Source organism: Cyprinus carpio, chromosome B20, assembly GCF_018340385.1.
Source record: "Cyprinus carpio isolate SPL01 chromosome B20, ASM1834038v1, whole genome shotgun sequence".
NCBI classification, from domain to species: Eukaryota; Metazoa; Chordata; class Actinopteri; order Cypriniformes; family Cyprinidae; genus Cyprinus; species Cyprinus carpio.
Window position 1 is genome coordinate 929,271 of NC_056616.1, and position 16,393 is coordinate 945,663.

Sequence of the window (16,393 nt, forward strand, 5' to 3'; positions counted from 1 at the left end):
AACAGACATCCTCTTACCAAAACCCCAAATACATACATCACTAGATGAACAGACAATAAGAAAACAGTCCTAAATTCACCATATTTATACACTAATAAAAGCTTATATTTTAAATAATTCACTTTATATTTAACCTAATTTATATTAAAATTACACACTTCACCTGTTTTTTAACCTTTTCTTTAATATAAAAAAGTTTGTATTTTGAATAATTCATTTTAAAATAGACCCACTTTAGATGAAGCTGTTTGTTGCATTCATTTGTATACTGTTTTTGCACTCTTTCTATAGTGAATGTGTCCTGTAATGTGTGTGTGCTAATAGGGTGAAGTTGTCTTGTGAATGGGCTGAATTTGAAAGCAAAAAAGCACCTAGTAGTAGTAAAAATAATATTTTGTATATGTATCTAGTGTTACATTGTAATGCTTACAAAAAAGAAAAAAGGAGACACATTTTGATAAGGCTTACCAAAAAAGAAAAAAAGAATAAGAAGAGAAACACCCAATAAAATTCATCAAGTTGCAAGTCATTCATTTTCGATTAGCTGACCATTAGATTTCAACTATATTCAAACTCAAAGCAAATTCACAGCAACTAGCCAGATACCATAATCAGGAGAGTTCAGCTTTATGCAAATGCACAGCAATGTGCCAGCTACTAGTGAGAGTTCATAATATACTATTATATTATTATTAACTCTCCTGTACTGCACCACATTACTGCTCTCTTTTGTTGATTACTTCTACAGTTGAGAATATATTCATCGTTCATGAATATTCCTGTTTCTGTAGCGACCTCTAGTTGGTTGAGCTTTGCTCCAAAATAATGGCTAGCATACACATACTTTTTTTTTTAACAAGTTTGAAATGTATTTATTTGTTTGACTTTTTCAGAAGTATATGCCATTGCTTAACCTCAGAGCTGACTGTAGCTGATGGTCTTAAATGTCTGTGTTTTCCCACAAGTTCAAAATCTCTACAGGTTCATCACATCCAGGTGAGTACCTGTGACCTGCGAATTTCCTATACATTACTCATGAGAACTTACTTAAAATTAATTGAGGAATATGAGACATGTATTAGCATGACTCTGCTTCATTTAAAGGTGCACTAAGCAAATTTTGCTAAATGATGTTGATATTTGAAAGCACTAGGGGTGTGCGATATGACGATTTTTGATCGTGGATGATAAAAATGTCCCCACGATCAGCTTTTGATGAAATATCGTAGTATCGTGATAGAGCGCACATTCTATCAGCTGCAGTTCTGGCGCCTCCATCATATACTGTACAACTCCACATGCATTCACAGCAGTGTTAACTCAGCGTAGAGTTACTCTCACATTATTTGCTTGTGCTTCCGTGCTAAATGTTTCATTCGCGCACTGGTCTGACCTGTGCTTTTTCTGAGCGCTGCATACACCCGAAGGGCGCGCGCTAAAGCCTGTCAAACAGCGCCTGATTATTGAACTTTTATTTTTTATTGATTATTGAAGGTATCTTGCGCTAATACTGTCAAAACACACAAGGTTGATACTTAGCTTAGCTATAGCTTGATACAGTTGGATCTCTCAGATCAGAAAGTTATAAACGACTGCAATAGCCGAGCGGGAAGTTACAGGCTAGTTCTCAAGGAGTTTGTCTGTTCCTTTTACTGAATATTTTCAGGTTAAAGCATAATAAAAACAACAACACAACAACAAGCAATCAATCTCTTCAACAATAAATCAAAAAAAAAAAAATAATACAACACTACTACATCATCATCTAACTTATAATTAATAAGCAGTAATCTGTAAGAAATGCATCGATCTGTAGATAAAATAACTGACGAAAATGTAAATTGTAAAATGTAAATGTTATTTTCATCACAAACAAAATTTGCACAGCAGAAGCAGCAATTATACCTTTTAATGCTGACAACCCATGTTTGGACATGGGGTGTGGCACCGAAAAAAAAAAAGTTTGCACACAATAGCCTAAGCCACTTTGAAACTCTCCTGTTTTTTATTTATTTTATTGTTTTAATATAGGCTACGTTATGAACATTTCAAACATACTGAAATACTTTAGCCACGGAGCGAAGTAGGAGCAGTGATTCTGGTATCATTGAGCACGGACTGGAGCAGGAGCGGGAAATGGTAAACCCGGAGCGGAGTGATTATGAAATGCTCGGACTCGGAGCATGGAGGGGAAATTGTTGCCGCTCCACTCCGCTCACATACTCTTGATATTAGATGCGTGCAGTTCTTAATGTGACAGTAGGACTATTAAACATGCAGCCTACTGTCATTACTGTCAAGGGATAGATCACCCTAAAATTTCATTTCTGTCATTGTGTAGTCACTGTCACGTTGTCCCAAACCTGTATTAATTTCTTTCTTGTGCTGAACACAAAATAAGATATTTTGAAGAATGTTTGGTTTTACACGTTCTTCAAAATAGCATTTATAAAATAATAGGGGCAGCTGTGGCCTAATGGTTAGAGAATTGGACTTCCAGAAGGTCGCAGGTTCAAGTCTCAGTGCTGGCAGGATTTGTAGGTGGGTGGGGAGTGAATGAACAGCGCTCTCTTCCTCCCTCAATACCCATGGCTGAGGTGCCCTTGAGCAAGGCACTGAACCCCCAGTTGCTCCCCGGGCGCTGGATATATAGCTGCCCACTGCTCCGGGTGTGTGTTCACTTTCCTCACTGCTGTGGTGTGTGCACTTATGGATGGGTTAAATGCAGAGCACCAATTCTGAGTATGGGTTACCATACTTTGCAAAATGTCATGACTTTTTCTTTTCTTTTATGTTCAGATGAAGAAAGAAACTCATTCAGGTTTAAAACAACTTTTGAGTGAGTAAATGATGGTATAAATATAAAACACTATGACAGAATTGACAGACAGCTGACAGAATTTTTATTTTTGGGTGTACTATTCCTTTAACGTTAATAAAAAAAAAATCACTCACTGCGCTTGACTGAAGAAATTTAATACAGTTGCTTTAGGAATCAGTTTATATAGTGTTTTATTTTTATATTTGTTCATTCATTGTACCTGAAAATAAAGCACTGTTTATTTTATTTGTATATTATTATGTGTAGTAGTAATATGCATCCTTTTAATTTCTTTAATAAAAAATAAAAAAAAACAAACAACCAAACACTTTTTACCAAAAACCCCTCCTTTTTTGTTGTTAGTTTGAAAGGCTTTGTCTTTATAACAAGTTATAATAAAATTGATTGGAAATTGACCCTAGAAAGCTTAATGGTCAGACAACTTGCAAAATAGTAAAACCATAACCAAAACCATGATAAAATCGTGATATGATTTTTTTTCCATATCGCCCACCCCTAGAAAGCACCAAAACAAACACGCCCATACCCCAACAGGACCTCGCCACTATTTTGAAATCTCCACCCCACACGTACGTAACACAACCATGGCAACGAAGATGATGGAATCTGCTATGCCTGCTGGCTAGGGCTGTCCAATTAATCGCATTCGATTGTCATGCACATCTCGTCAGTAAAGCCGGTCCCGTGATTAGTACTAAATCACCATCACTTGCTTTCAAATTGAGCGGCTTTTTACTGCACAGAGCCGTAGTTCACTGACAATTAGGCAAAATCACCCTCATAATTGCAGATGAATCGCATTTGATTTCGAAATGCGATATCGCCTAGCTTGTCAGTGAACTACGGCAAAAGAAGTTTTTCAAATATTACTTAGTGCACCTTTGGTAAGTGTTTACAAAAATATCTCCCTGTTCTCTTTACTCGCTTTATTCCAAACAGCAGAGTAAAACACTGGCTTTAATGTGTTTAGTTGTGCGTTTAGGCCCGAATCATACTCTACTCAAATATGTGAATGCAGACACATCGATGCATGGATGATTTCACAGGTGCACTCTGCATTGACCCAAGGGATGCTTTAGGTGCGTCCCAGTTCACATACTAATGTGGTAGTATAAAAAGTGAACGCTTAAAATTCTAAATAAAAAAATAAGAAAGAAAGAAAATGGTGTGCTTTAAATACTAGCATGATGCAGCTGACAGAGAAAAAAAAAGTGTGTGTAATGTTGGACACTTCATGCATTCAACTGTCACAGCTTTAATTACATAGCAGAGGACAAGGGGCTATCAGACTGATTATGAATGACAAAATAACCTTCATACACAAAACTAAAATTCATAGGCTACACAGTTAAGTACATAGTCATAGTGTATAAGTGCACAGTAAATAATGTGTCATTCTTTTGTCTGTCCTTTTTTAAAATCAACTACTCATTGTAAAACAACAGTTTGAACTTTGCCATTAGATTTTATAAAAGCATAAAGCTATCTGAATAACAACACCTTCGGATTAATGGCATAGACAGTTGAATGTAACTCTGTCTTATTCAAGTTCTGAGGTTTATTAGCGCAATAGCGCTTGCACAGACATTAAGTATTTACTACATGTCTGTAAAATTGAAGTGTGTTGACAAGTTACTTGTCTTTATTCATATACTTGCATAGAGTATTTCTGGCCATATGCTATAGCTACCATGAAGCACTGTGTACTTCCTCTTTGTCTGTTTTAAATTAAGTGCAGCTCTGAAAACATATCATTAGCATCATTACATTTCCTCTGACATACACAAGAAGTGATCCACTGCATCTTCCAGAGTACGTTAGATCCCCCTTTGCAGTGGAACTCTATATTCACCATTTTGGACTTATTGGGAACGCAACAGCGCTTGTCTGTGCAGATGCCGCAGTATGTCGGGCGGTGCTTCTTAACGCTGGTACAACCAGACAGCGAGAGCTTCTCTTCTTTACTGGCCTGGAATTTCGGTCTGCAGGTTTTACCTCTTGGCATCTAAGCATGAATGAGGAAAGAAAAAAATTAATCCCTTTTATGGTTATGATTTTGGGTTCAAAAATAGAACATTGGAAAAGTTCCAGCTTCATTCATTTCATTCTAAAATACCTGCATATCTTTCATTTTTTTAACATATTAAACATTTAAGCCTGTGTCAGTCTAAACCTTGGGTAAACAGGATCATAGGATCTTTTGCTTGACACTACTCATAATTTACCAGTGTTGACAGTTATTCTTGGGTATACAGTCTGACAAGTATAATCCTAAAGGACTTTTAAAAATCGCACAGTCTGAGCCCGGCTTACGCTGTATGGTAAGTACACACAATAAATACTGACACAGAATAGATGATATTTACCTTATATTTTGGGATCTTGTGAGTGAGGAATTTCATCAGAGGTAAAATTTGATCACAATGGACATTAATTGGCTGTCAGTGAACATGTCAAACCAGTGATCAAAGACTACAGATTTTAGCCTAGGATTTTCAAAATTTATGTCAGACGACCAAATTGTGGCCAAAATCGCACAGTGTGAGCCGGACTTTAGTAATTCTGTACTTAGTAATATACGTTTATTTTTAAAATGTAGTTTAGTTTAATTCATGGGAAGCAAACAGGTCCACCTAAGCTTCCCCGAATCAACTCCAGATCAGCTGGACCGTCTGGGGATGAAGTCACCATTCTTCGGGGAAAGTGAGCTGTCATGAGAGCAGCTGCATGATTGAGCTCCCCTGGAATATGGATGGCACTCAGCGACTTGAGCTGCGTCTGACTCCATAGGAGGAGATAGAGGGCGAGTACTCTGGCCTGTAGAAAAGCAAGGTTCAACCAGGGGATGAATAGGTGGTGACACATCAGTGTGATGGTGACACAATGTGTACTGCAGCACCATGCCCATCTCGGGACTCGGGAGTGTAACCAGTGCTGAAGTGGTCTCAAATAAAGCAATCCGAGCGACGTGACTGCAGCTGCGGATGCCATATGCCCCAGGAGCCTCTGAAAATGTTTCAGTGGTACCACTGTTCTGCCTCTGAAGGAACTCAGGCAGTTCAGCACCGACTGGGCATGTTCGTTGGTGAAACGTGCCATCATACTCACAGAGTCTAACTCCATACCGAGATAAGAGATTCTCTGCGCAGGGGAGAGCTTGCTTTTTTCTCGGTTGACCTGAAGCCCCAACTGACTAAGGTCCCTGTGATCGCACAACTCCTCAGGTTGGGCAACTCAAGCCACGCTCCCAAACTCCGTACAAGTGTCACCAAAGGGATAGTCGACATACCCGCAGTAGTGCAACGATGGGGAGTTGAGCTGGGTGGCCCAGAAGGCATTGCATTTTGAGTCATCACAGCAAAACTCCCCGTGTCCCTGGAGGGACTGACCAGAGATGCTTGTAGAGGCATTGCGTCTGCAAACCGTGACCTCTTGGCCACTGGTGATGGGGGTGACTTGGGGGAGAGTGAGGAAGTGGTGCGTCGCTCACTGTCAACCCACGAGCCTAGCAACCCAGAGTTGCAAAATGTTCAGATTTGCTTGAGTTTTTGATCTATTTGTCATGCATACAGTATGATCATTTTGTCCTCTGAAGATTTGGATTAAATCAATGGAGGTGTAAGAATTACATAGATAGTAGGCTACACTTTTGTCCTTTTTGGCGATTGAATACAAGTTTGGAATGGCATGAAGGGTGTTTAGATGAAGACATAATTTCTAGTTTAACCTTGCCCAGCATGTGAAATTCCAGCAGAACGGATCTCTTACCTTTAGTCCCTTTAGAGTGTTTTTATCACATGGTCGAAGCAGACAAAGTCGGCGCTCTTTTCTCATCTCACACTTGCTGTTGTCGTTGTTGACTCGTACAGAGATGCCGATGCCGCAGGTGCGTGAACAGGGTGACCAGGGTGTGGTCTGAACCAAACAGTTCTTCTTCCAGGCTAAGGGAGGATCCCTGTAAGCTTTCAGTGTTACAGTCACAAAGCACTAGGTCATCCCACAGCACACATTCAAACATATGCCCTCACCCCAGGCTTCACATTCTGACAGGAACAATGAGTCTGTGAATACTGTATAGTTACTGATCTGTCACAGCTACTTAGGAGCTGTTTAGTTATGACATCAATTCATAGAACAGTCCAGAAGGCACATTCACCATGGGTTCTCTCTGGAGTTTCTAAGAAGATTTAGCTGTTTCCTAGTTATGAATAATGTTAGTACATGGTTAATGTCACTCTACATGCTGCTTCAAAGATTGGAAGTAGTTTATTTTTAGTATAGATGTTTGAAAACAGTTGGCAACACTACATTTTCTATGTAAACCTTGTTTATGCGATTGACGAATGACATTTACCTAAAGTAAATGAACAAAAAATTATTCCTCTTATGACAACTTACATTTGAGGCAAAAGTGCATGTAATTTATTAAATGATAATCTCTTAACTGCTGTCCATAAGGAATTCTAGAGTGAACCCATGATTGCAAAATGTACAATTTTTCACTCACACTTTAGTTTAGGACCATTCAATATGTGCTTTATACTGTAAGTACTAATAAACAGTCAATATGCTGGAAATATGGATGCTAATAAGCAACTAGTTATTAGTGAGAACTGGTCCCTGAACTAGTGTATTAGTGTTAGGACAGGAACATGAACTGCTCTGTTGGTTGAAAGTACATATCTACTGTATCTTATCTCATTCTCATAATCAGAGTAACCCTCACATGCTTATAAAGGAATGATTGTTCCAAATTTAATACAAGTAATGCTCTATTAACATTTGTGACATGCTGTCAGTTTAATTGCCATAAATAATTTCAATTAAAAAAATAAATAAATAAAAAATGCTTACAGCAAAGCACTTACAATGAAAGAAAACTGGATCAGGCAATACATTTTAGAAGAATAGGCACAAGCTTTAAACACTGTGCTGTGTTGTCATGCTGTCTACATTTTATGAGTGAGGACTTGCATGGTAATAGCCAGCACCCATATTGCCCTGCAGCCCAAGACTGGTTGCCCACTGAAGCTAAGCAGGGTTGAGCCTGGTCAGAACCTGGATGGGAGATCTCCTGGGAAAAGTAGGTTGCTGCTGGAAGTGGTGTTAGTGAGGCCAGCAGGGGGTGCTCACCCTGTGGTCTGTGTGGGTCCTAACACTCCAGTATAGTGACGGGGACACTATACTGTCAAAAAGTACCGTCCTTCAGATGAGATTTTGAACCGAGGTCCTGACTCTCTGTGTTCATTAAAAATCCCAGGATGTCCTTCGAAAAGAGTAAAAGTGTGACCTTGGCATCCTGGCCAAATTCGACCATTGGCCTCTGACCATCATGGCCTCCTAACAATCCCTATATCTACTGATCGGCTTCATCACTCTGTCTCCTCTCCACCAATAAGCTGGTGTGTGGTGGGCGTTCTGGCGCACAATGGCTGCCGTCGCATCATACAGGTGGATGCTGCGCACTGGTGGTGGATGAGGAGATGACCCCCTCACAATGTAGAGCTCTTTTAGTGCTTAGAAAAGCAGAAAAAGCGCTGTATAAATGTAACGAAGTATTAATTGTTTATCAAGTGTTTGACTATTCATCATCTCATGCTACACTTAATGGCATTGCTAGTTGCATGTACTGTGAGATTTTTAAGAGTGCTTTAGAAGTATTTAAAAATACTTTTTTAAAAGGAGAGAAGGGGACTGGCTACACACAATTACTCACGCTAAAACCCTGTGGGTCCTTTTCTTTCTCTCTCTCTCACTGGAGCATGTTAACCCTATTTCACCGTTTGAATTTGCTGATAATGATGTTTTTGTTATGTCCCGGGCCAGAAGCTTGGGATGTGGTCTCTGGATGACATTCTTATGACCACTGCTGTCGGGACTCTGAGGAGTTCAGCAGCAGTTTAGCTGCACTCCAGTGCTCAGGAGGCCATGCATTTATCAGCTTATATTGAGCTGCGAGAAGTTGTCTCATGTGCTGAGGAGATGCTTCACATACAAGTCATGCAGAACAACTTTGGAGCTGACTGGTAAATCTTATATCGCTACCAATCATGCTGGTACGGCGCTGCATACCATGGTGGTTCTGCAGGCCTACCAAGCAGATATCTTTAAGGACATGGCCGATCCTGACCTGCGGAAGGAGGGAAAGTTGGTTTTTAAAGATCCTCTCCCTTTTGCAAAAAAGAGCCATAGAGGAAGAGAAAGTCCAGATTTTACATTAAAAACTAGTGCTGAAGAAGAATAGAGGTCTGCAATACAGTAGCACAATGTTTTCTTGATATTGTGATTGCACACGAATAAAAATAGACCCTTTACAGTTCCGGACGATGTATTATTCTTACCTTTATGAGCAAAAATAATGGCGTATATAATTTGTTTCTAATGATGTCCTGAAGTGCACTTCAGCTTCCACTCTCCCCACAAACGATTGGATATGCGCCTAATAGCGCATATTTATATAGGTTAAATGTTTAAACAAATATGGTGATATGCTTTAAATATTTTATATATATATATATATATAATATATATTATATATATATATATACAGGTGCATCTCAATAAATTAGAATGTCGTGGAAAAGTTCATTTATTTCAGTAATTCGACTCAAATTGTGCACACAGACTGAAGTAGTTTAAGTCTTTAGTTCTTTTAATTGTGATGATTTTGTCTAACATTTAACAAAAACTCACCAATTCACTCAACAAATTAGAATATGGTGACATCCCAATCAGCTAATCAACTCAAACACCTGCAAAGGTTTCCTGAGCCTTCAAAATGGTCTCTCAGTTTGGTTCACTAGGCTACACAATCATGGGGAAGACTGCTGATCTGACAGTTGTCCAGAAGACAATCACTGACACCCTTCACAAGGAGGGTAAGCCACAAATATTCATTGCCAAAGAAGCTGGCTGTTCACAGAGTGCTGTATCCAAGCATGTTAACAGAGAGTTGAGTGGAAAGAAAAAGTGTGGAAGAAAAAGAAGAAAAAGACTGATGCTGGAGTCAAGACATCAAGAGCCACCACACACAGACGTGTCAAGGAATTTGGCTACAGTTGTCGTATTCCTCTTGTTAAGCCACTCCTGAACCACAGACAACGTCAGAGGCATCTTACCTCGGCTAAGGAGAAGAAGAACTGGACTATTGCCCAGTGGTCAAAAGTCCTCTTTTCAGATGAGAGCAAGTTTTGTATTTCATTTGGAAACCAAGGTCCTAGAGTCTGGAGGGAGGGTGGAGAAGCTCATAGCCCAAGTTGCTTGAAGTCCAGTGTTAAGTTTCCACAGTCTGTGATGATTTGGGTTGCAATGTCATCTGCTGGTGTTGGTCCATTGTGTTTTTTGAAAACCAGTCTCTGTAACTGCACCCATTTACCAATAATACTTGGAGCACTTCATGCTTCCTTCTGCTGACCAGCTTTTTGAAGATGCTGATTTCATTTTCCAGCAGGATTTTGCACCTGCCCACACTGCCAAAAGCACCAAAAGTTGGTTAAATGTCCATGGTGTTGGTGTGCTTGACTGGCCAACAAACTCACCCGACCTGAACATTGTCAAGAGAAAAATAAGAAACGAGACCAAAAAATGCAGATGAGCTGAAGGCCACTGTCAAAGAAACCTGGGCTTTCATACCACCTCCGCAGTGCCACAAACTGATCACCTCCATGCCACGCCGAATTGAGGCAGTAATTAAAGCAAAAGGAGCCCCTATCAAGTATTGAGCACATGTACAGTAAATGAACATACTTTCCAGAAGCCCAACAATTCACTATTTTTTTTTATTTATTTTTTTATTGGTCTTATAAAATATTCTAATTTGTTGAGAGAGTGAATTTGTGGGTTTTTGTTAAATGTGAGCCAAAATCATTTCACAATTCACAATTTCATTTTTAGCAAGTCATAATTACAACATCATATGACGTTGTCTAATATGATGCTCATAAGTTTCTTCATATTGTGTTAGTATCTAATAACACTAAATCAGTAAAAGAATAAAAATTGTATGAAAGATCTCCATGATTAGCCTGTTTTTGCACTGTTTTTCCCTGCTTGAGAACTTCTGTCCAATGAATGGATGACCTTAGCACACTTGTGGTTGTGTTTACTATTTCTGGTCCACTTGCAAAAAAGGGCAGAGAGAAATTGAACCACACCAAAAAAAACAAAGACCAAAGCAAGTGACCTACCAGACTTTCCTGGTGTGAATACACCCTAAGAATTGCACTTGTTTACGAAGTGCATGGATACAACTCTGGTGCCTCGGGGAGGGAGGCATCAGCACCAGCAGATACTAAATTGGTCTGTTTCTTTATGGGCTTCAGACAGTCATCACACCAGGGGGTGTTCTCATAGCATCAGCTGCCAATGCATTGTTCCCTATTCAGGGAACCAAGGTTACATATGTAACCGAGATGTTTCTTTTGTAATTCTGTCTGGCTCAACCAGACAATGGTGGGCAGAATTAGAGTAAATAGCCTTAGCCATCAAGGCGGGCTATTTGCACTTGTGTAAAAAGTGTACACTGAATATTTTTTTCTATGATAACAGACATTATGCCACAAATACTATTTAACCTGGAGCATTCCTTTTTAAGGCAATGTGAAATCAAAATCGTACCGACAGTAGATCGTACCTTTCTTAATATCCTCGGTCTTGTTGTTTTCATAAACTATCATCAACATGTAATAACTAGGGATGTAACGATGCACTCGAAGCCAGTTGAAAATCAATGAAAATATGTTACAATTCAAGTTCGATAAGACGCTGAACAAATCACGATACAGTTGGGGTGGAGGTTTATATGAATGTATCTTTAAGGGGAAATTACTGTCTTCAAATAAGTTTTGATGGTATTTTTTTTTTTTCATCTTGCCTCCGTATAATGCATGTTTAAGTAGTTTTTATCAGCCCAGTGCTGCTTTGTTTACAGCGATAACCAACAAAACGCTGTATTGCTGTTCTTCTATAGGTGCTACCAACTGGTAGAAAGTGAATTTGAGTTCTCATTTAGCCTATTTGCTTTTATGTAGTTTAATGTAGCATAATTTCATAAATGCTAAATTTAGACCATTCTGTTTTTGCTTTAAATGCATTTTCTGTACATGGTACATTTTCTGCTGGAAAATGTCTATACGCTAATATTTCAACATAAGAGATATTTCAGTTTCACAAAGAAATGTGCAGCATTTTGTCTTAGAAATAATAAAAGGACACTTTTTCATTTATAATTTGTCTTAAATCTAATTTTGTTAAAAATAAAAGTGAGAAAATCATTTTGTGAAGCCAGTATCTTGAATCAATAAGCTTCTGAGTTGAATTGTTCCTTCCTAGTAATAACCCTCTTCATCTCTAAAATTATTTTCGTTTCTGCAAATGTAACTAAGCCTGTGTGGGTTGTGAAAAATAAAATTAACCAATAAAATCAAATGCTAACATGTTTCCATCTAATCAAACCCAGATGGAGAGAATTATTTTCTCAGAATATTCAAATTATGTAATACGTTATGAATGCTTTTTTTTTTTTTTTTTTTTTTTTTATGTCTCACACAGGGTAATATTTACCTGACATGGCCCTGTAGGCGGTGTCCTGCTGGTGTTTGGGGCTTTGATTGCTCTTGAGTCCTGCTGGCAATCTGCCCTGAAGAGCAGCGGGACTCAACATTCCAGCCGGCTTTTGGATGAAGGCAGGAGTGCAGCCGATTGCTCCAGCAATGCAAGTGCACTTGTAGAGGGGGCTGGGTTGGAAGGCGTGTCCGTTATCATAGTGAGCCCCATTCAGGTCACAACCAACCCCCATCATGTCTGCAAAAATATGCAGGATTGACTATTACATACAAAAAATAAAACTTAATTTAAGATCTATCTATCTATCTATCTATCTATCTATCTATCTATCTATCTATCTATCTATCTATCTATCTATCTATCTATCTATCTATCTATCTGCAGATATCATATCATGTGCCAGGATTCTAATTACACCACTATATTCTGTAAAAACATAAATTCTAAACTAATTGTTCTAATTTTTAAGGAGTAGTAATGTTGATTGTAACAACCACCTAGGGTTTTTCATAATACGCTCACTCACAAGCACAGACGCCAACTTCATAACGTGGCTGGTCTTTGGAAAAGTCACAGTACATGCTTTTGTGAGGGTCACAGAGATCCCTTTCGTTGCATGATTCCCCAATCTGCCGTGCACAGGTTTTGCAGCAGCCGCAGCCATCCAAGATGGAGCTGACACCAGGGGCACACAGCGGCCGGTTGCCACATTTACACGGCCAGCTACAGAACTGCCTCCTCTCCACCAGGCCCGTCGCTTCCCGCTGCTTCTGCCTGCTATCAGCACCCTGCAATACATGCAAAAACAAAATAAGACCCTGGAATAAAAGATATCATAGAGAGAGAGAGAGAGAGAGAGAGAGAGAGAGAGAGAGAGAGAGAGAGATACTCTCAAGATTCTACCACCTCTGTGAGCTCATTTGTAGTTATTTGTGAAAGAATCACTAGCATCATGCTCTTATTCTTTGGGTTTCATCTCCTTGGCATGCACTTTAAATTTGTTTAGAGCATAGTTATTTGATCAATGTGGGTTTTTGAATGAATAATCCAAATTAGGAAGACAACATAAAACTTAAAAATAAATATATTTAATACATATTATACTATACATTTATATAAATATGGCATCATTTATTCAGACATATTCCATTGCATCTTCTTCAAACTAAATATATATGCAAATGATGACATTAGTGGTAGGGCTACATTTGATCATGAACATGATGACACAAGGCATTACTCAGATTCACAGAAGAATAGACCACAAAGAAAAGAGAAAAGTCATACATGTTTAGAATGAAATGAGGTAAGAGTAAATAATGACAAAAATGACATTTTTGGTAGAAGCATCCTTTTAAACTGATGTGTCTCATTGGTTTATAGACTTGCTCCTGGAGGAGGATATGGATTTGCATTTTCAATGTGCTTCCTCAGTTTTTGTTATTACAAAGAATATTACAAGAATATTAAAAATCCTCATTTGCTGATGTTTCTAAGTATGATATAACAGTCACACTTTGGTTTGGGGACCAATTTTAACTAAATATTAACTATGAATTTTGCCTCAATAAACTCTTAATTTGCTGCTTATTAATAGTTAGTAAAGTAGTTGTTAGGTTTAGGTATAGGGATCTAAAATATGTGCAGAATAAGACATTAATATTTGTGCTTTATAAAAACAGCCATTATGCAAGTAATATGCTTGCTAGTAAGTAACTACTTAATAGTGAGAATTGCTCCCTAAAAAATTATAACTAATTAGATTTGTTTTTAGATTTGTTTATAATAGTTGTTAATACTGTGTGATAAAGAACCCCTCCACCTTCCCTCCTTTCATGACACTTTAAGCACTGTGTTACTGTAATTCTCTGGCTCTTTCAGTTACTTTAGCAGCAAATCCACATGCAAAGCTTGGCAGAGGAAAAATCCAACCCTGATGTCAACAAGCGGCCCCTTCACACAGCTCTACTGACTGCACTTCTGTTAAAGAGCCCTATGGAAGAAAAACATCAACCGACCCAGCTGCATTTATAGTGTTGACACTCTGCAGGCAGCAAATAAATAGCACATATATGCACCTCCATCTTTCATTTTCTTGCTTTTAAGTACCACATGAGCATATCAGTTTACTTTCTTCAGGTGACCTTTTTTTACTTTCACTTGGGTAAATTACCTCCAAAAGCCTTGCGAGAGTGTAAGAGTGATTCAGTATTAAATATTACAAACCAGGGGCCTGTTTCATGAAACAAGTTAACCAAATAATCCAGGCTTATTTTGAACCAAATAAACTAAGTCAGACTAACTGAAATAAACCTGGCTTATTTGGTAAACTTGTTTTATGAAACAGCCCCAAGATGAGAAAAAATCTACACAGTCATGTGTTATTAACGTCAGTGCAAATGACAATATGTCCACAGACTGTAGGTACTGTAATTTAGTTAATAACATATTGTTATTACTATTTTGTAGTAATTATAGTAGTAGTTTAAAAGCTGTATTTTGAATATGAAAAGACATGATCTATTTTGTAATGAAAATATATTACAATTATATATAATATTACATAAAAATAAAATAAATGTTATATACTATTATATAAACATTTATATAATATATATAACAATCATATTAATTATTTAAGTCTGTTCCTCAAAGCTTGATTCCATTTCAATCAATTATATTGATCCTTTATTTTATAATAGGCTATATTATATTTTATAATATAATTCATATAATAATAAAAATTATATAGCATGACCCAGATATCAGAGATTTTAACAAATATGACATTTTAAATCCATAAGAGCCTTTGTAAGCTTAGTTCTGTAGGTTTAAGTGTAGTTAGATTAGCTGTGTTTATCATATGAGCTATATCATTTCTGTACCTTAGGGTTTACTGCAGGCCCCTCTCTTTCACACAAGTACTTCCAGGGTCACCAGAGGTCAAAACAAAAATCTGAAGTCTTTCTGTCAGGGTTTACAGAATGAGCTCATTTTGTGAAACTGAAATAACAATAGGAACCTACATGCCAATGCAAACTCATGAATATCTTGTATACATCTCATGAGTAGGTTTCACTTTAAAGAGATGCCATATTAAAATGCCATTTCATCTCAAGGTTTTAAACAGCAGCCAACTTGCATTACATCACTCGGAACCTGACCTGTCATAAGCACTTTGACAACTTCTAAAAAGTTCTTCTAAAAGACAAGAATACCAGCACAGCTTTGACGTGAACTAAAAAGTTTTCTGATTTTATGGGGTCTTTACGTGCTAATGTAAATAAGCAATCAACTACAATTATGGATGCATGCCAAGAATGTACAGTTAACATTCCAAAAAATATACCAAGGTTACCTCAAAGCCAAGGTTTAACTTTCGGGCCAGCTAGGCCAGTTATATGGGTTATGGGCAGACAGTGATGCTATTAGTTATAGTCAAGCTTTGACTGTTAAGAGAGAGAGATAATAATAGAATAAGAGAGAATGGAATTGGTGGCTCTTACCTGACTCAGAAAGAGCAGCAGAACACAGCACAGTAGTGATAGCATCATATACGGCCTGCAAAGGAGCTCTGTGCACCCAGAATGAAAGAACGAGGGAAAGAAGGAAGGCTGAGAGAGAGAGGGAGAGAGAGCTGACCTGTCTGAGAGAGGTACACAAAGCTCCCCTCTGTCTGTTCTCCAAACACACCTTTCCCCTACAGAACTCACACAGAACTCTATCTGAAATATTCCACCCTCCCTCTGCTATCACTCTTTCCTTCAGCTGTTCCTTTCTCTTTTCACACCTTGTAGTATCAAAGACAGCAAAAACATTTTCTTTATCAGTATCTATTAAATATCAAAACATGCTTAAAACAAGATAAATTTATCAATTCTTTTTTAGAGAATATGTCTTTAATAAAGTATATTTTTCTTACCCCATTGGCAATTTCTTTAAGCATAAACACAAAAAGGTTTATAATACCCAAAGAAAAAAGTCCAT

The 16,393-nt window shown here is 38.0% G+C and overlaps 1 protein-coding gene across 1 annotated transcript; it reads right to left on the reverse strand.

Moving 5' to 3' along the window:
• Nucleotides 1-3,256: 3,256 nt before the first annotated feature.
• ccn6 (cellular communication network factor 6) lies at nucleotides 3,257-16,122 on the reverse strand. Its single transcript, XM_042747070.1, has 5 exons — nucleotides 15,913-16,122; nucleotides 12,933-13,194; nucleotides 12,404-12,643; nucleotides 6,611-6,804; nucleotides 3,257-4,847 (listed from the first exon to the last, which is right to left on the reverse strand). Exons 1-5 carry the CDS (start codon nucleotides 15,958-15,960, stop codon nucleotides 4,566-4,568), a joined length of 1,026 nt encoding a protein of 341 aa, XP_042603004.1. The 5' UTR covers nucleotides 15,961-16,122; the 3' UTR covers nucleotides 3,257-4,565.
• Nucleotides 16,123-16,393: the final 271 nt, after the last annotated feature.

What these genes read in the sequence shown, in the direction of transcription:
- ccn6 (XM_042747070.1), bottom strand. Translation starts at nt 15,960, where the DNA reads ATGATGCTATCACTACTGTGCTGTGTTCTGCTGCTCTTTCTGAGTCAG. An exon ending in TGCTGCTCTTTCTGAGTCAG is followed by an intron (nt 13,195 to 15,912) that starts GTAAGAGCCACC and finishes CATGTATTGCAG; the next exon opens with GGTGCTGATAGCAGGCAGAA. An exon ending in TGAAGTTGGCGTCTGTGCTT is followed by an intron (nt 12,644 to 12,932) that starts GTGAGTGAGCGT and finishes ATATTTTTGCAG; the next exon opens with ACATGATGGGGGTTGGTTGT.